The sequence below is a fragment of the Brassica oleracea genome, chromosome C6, assembly GCF_000695525.1.
Source record: "Brassica oleracea var. oleracea cultivar TO1000 chromosome C6, BOL, whole genome shotgun sequence".
NCBI classification, from domain to species: domain Eukaryota; kingdom Viridiplantae; phylum Streptophyta; class Magnoliopsida; order Brassicales; family Brassicaceae; genus Brassica; species Brassica oleracea.
Window position 1 is genome coordinate 3,749,543 of NC_027753.1, and position 2,509 is coordinate 3,752,051.

Here is a 2,509-nt window from a genome sequence, read left to right on the forward strand (position 1 = left end):
GTTACATGTCTATTCACAAAAGCACACGGTTACATTTCTCCACATCATGCGCAAAACATAATCACACAAAGGTGCAATAAGGTTAGATCATTGGAGAACTTAAATCAGTTTCTTACATCGAATATATGTTCTAATCAAACCCATTTTCTATTTCTAAAGCATGTACATAAACAAAATCAAAAAAATAAAAATTGGGGATCTCAAAACCCTAACCTTCAATTACAAAAGGATGAATGGTGTTTGAGGAAGAACAAAAGGAGTAGAGCTATTGGTCACAAACGCGAATGATTATCTTGTTCCGGCGCAGTTTATCGTCGCGTTTTTCGTCGGCGGAGAGAACAAGGTCAGTGCTTTGGTGAAACCGCAAGGATAGCGAGCTGGGAGGGAAGAAGAAACAGAGAAGAGTGAAAAGGAAACAGAGAAGGGTTCGCCGGCGCTTAAGATTTCATGCCGGAGAGCAAGAGGCCGGGGAGAAGATGACGACCAAGATCGCCATAGGTTACGGTGTGAAGAAGGAAATGGTTTAGTTTCTTCTATTTTTTACCTTTGTTGTTTTTACCTTATGTAAAAATAATATTTAAAAAGAATATTAATTAGAATTGTTTTATCTTAAGTTTTCTAGTTAGATAATTATAGGGGGATTTTCGTATTAACACTACCTAATAGTTCTAAGGGGACAACATTCTCAAAAACAATTGTAAGGGGGACAATAGTTCTGTGTTTTGGTTCCAAATTAGCAAATTTCAATTTTAGGAAAATGATTTGTTAGCACAATGAGTCAGCGATCGTCAACGTGTATCCAAATTATAGGATAAGTATGACACACGTATTTAGATTTATCTGGAAGTTATGTTTTATATAACATTTTTTGTAAATTATCATAATTAGAATGTATTGATTTGGTATTTTGTTTTTTCTACATTTGCTTATTATTCTCCTAATATTGAAGATTTAATTTTGATAGTTTAAATGGAAACTTAACATTTGCAGAAGCGAATCCATCAACTTTGGAAAAAAATCTTAATATAAAATTTGTTTTCTAATCTTGAAATATAATTTCTTTTTTTTATAAGAATATTTAAAGGTTAATACTGTTAAAATAAGCTTAGCTTTGCACTATGTTATTATGAAACAAATCCATTTGTAGGATAATATCTACATATATATTTTCCAAATATTTCCTAGTTTGTTTTTTTCATTTTCATTTTTATTAATCATTCACTGGAACTATCAATATTTACAAGGTCTTTTTGTTTAGGGTTGTCAAGACTCTATATATACCAGACCATAGTGTGTCAAAATTCACACACTCATAAACAAAAGAAAAATCTAAAACAAATATAATAAGAAAATGTCTGCAAAACAGATCCTCCAAAAGTTCGACAAGAACAACGACGGCAAGCTCTCACTGGAGGAGTTCCGTGAAGCGGCTCTTGCTTTCTCTAATAACATTCCTGATGAAGAAATCACAAAGATGTTCAAGGAATTTGACGTGGATGGTGACGGTGAGCTTGACGCTGACGAGTTTACTTTGTGCATTAATAACATGTTGAAGGAAGCTTTTGATTTTTGTGATACTGATGGTGACGGAAAGGTAACAGCAAATGAGTTCCATGCGGCCATGACTGGGCTTGGGGAGGACTTCACAGAAGAAAAATGTGCAGAGATGGTTCAAGCCGTGGATGCAGATGGTGATGGTTATGTTAGCTTTGAGGAATTTATGGCTATGATCATTGGCGAGTTTAAGAAATGAAGGATGACTGGTCTGCTTGTTTAGTAACTATGTTTGCTTATCCTTATTGATGTGTATTGTCATCGGTTCAGAGATTTCTCGACCGTGTCTTGTCTTTAAAAATAATTTCAAGTGCATGCTGTTAAATACTGCACTTGCCAAATGTCATGTGGGTATTTAGCAATGATTATTGAAATCTAAAATAATTTTTGTTAAACATAAAATCAACTGCAGAAAATGTTTATATACAAAGCCGAAAAATATGTTTATGTACAAAGTCTAAAAATTGCGACCTATTAGTTTGTGCTCAGTGCAATATAAGAGGATCTCCGAGATATTTATAACTGGTATAAGAACATTTTGCAAGACATTATATCAGAAACTCAAGGGAGCGTTTGTTTCGGGTAAGATTGATCTCCGACAACATTTGATTTAGGCCTGGGCATAATATCCGTAACCCGAAATCCGAACCGAATCCGAACCGAAAAACCCGATCCGTATCCGGTTCAAAATATAAAAAATATCCGAATGGATCTTGTAAGGTGGTACAAAACATATCCGAACCCGAAGTATTAATAACCGAACCCGAACGGGTACCCCAAAAAACCGAAAAAACCAAAAAATCCGAAAAAATATCCGAAGAAACCTATCCGAATGTCCAAAATAATATACAATATAATTATATGAAACATGAATATATACTTCAAATATTCAATTTCATATTTATTTTGATATGTTATCTAACAATAAGTATTTAAAATTTAAATAACTACCTTA

General features: G+C 33.6%; 1 protein-coding gene across 1 annotated transcript; it reads left to right on the forward strand.

Annotated features, from left to right (window-relative positions):
* The first annotated feature begins 1,311 nt into the window (after window positions 1-1,311).
* On the forward strand, window positions 1,312-1,936 carry LOC106299518 (probable calcium-binding protein CML34). The gene has a single exon (XM_013735598.1). It carries the CDS (start codon window positions 1,352-1,354, stop codon window positions 1,751-1,753), a length of 402 nt encoding a protein of 133 aa, XP_013591052.1. The 5' UTR covers window positions 1,312-1,351; the 3' UTR covers window positions 1,754-1,936.
* The last annotated feature ends 573 nt before the right edge of the window (window positions 1,937-2,509 follow it).

Excerpts from the sequence above, each read along its gene's own strand:
- LOC106299518 (XM_013735598.1), top strand. The coding sequence starts at position 1,352 with ATGTCTGCAAAACAGATCCTCCAAAAGTTCGACAAGAACAACGACGGC.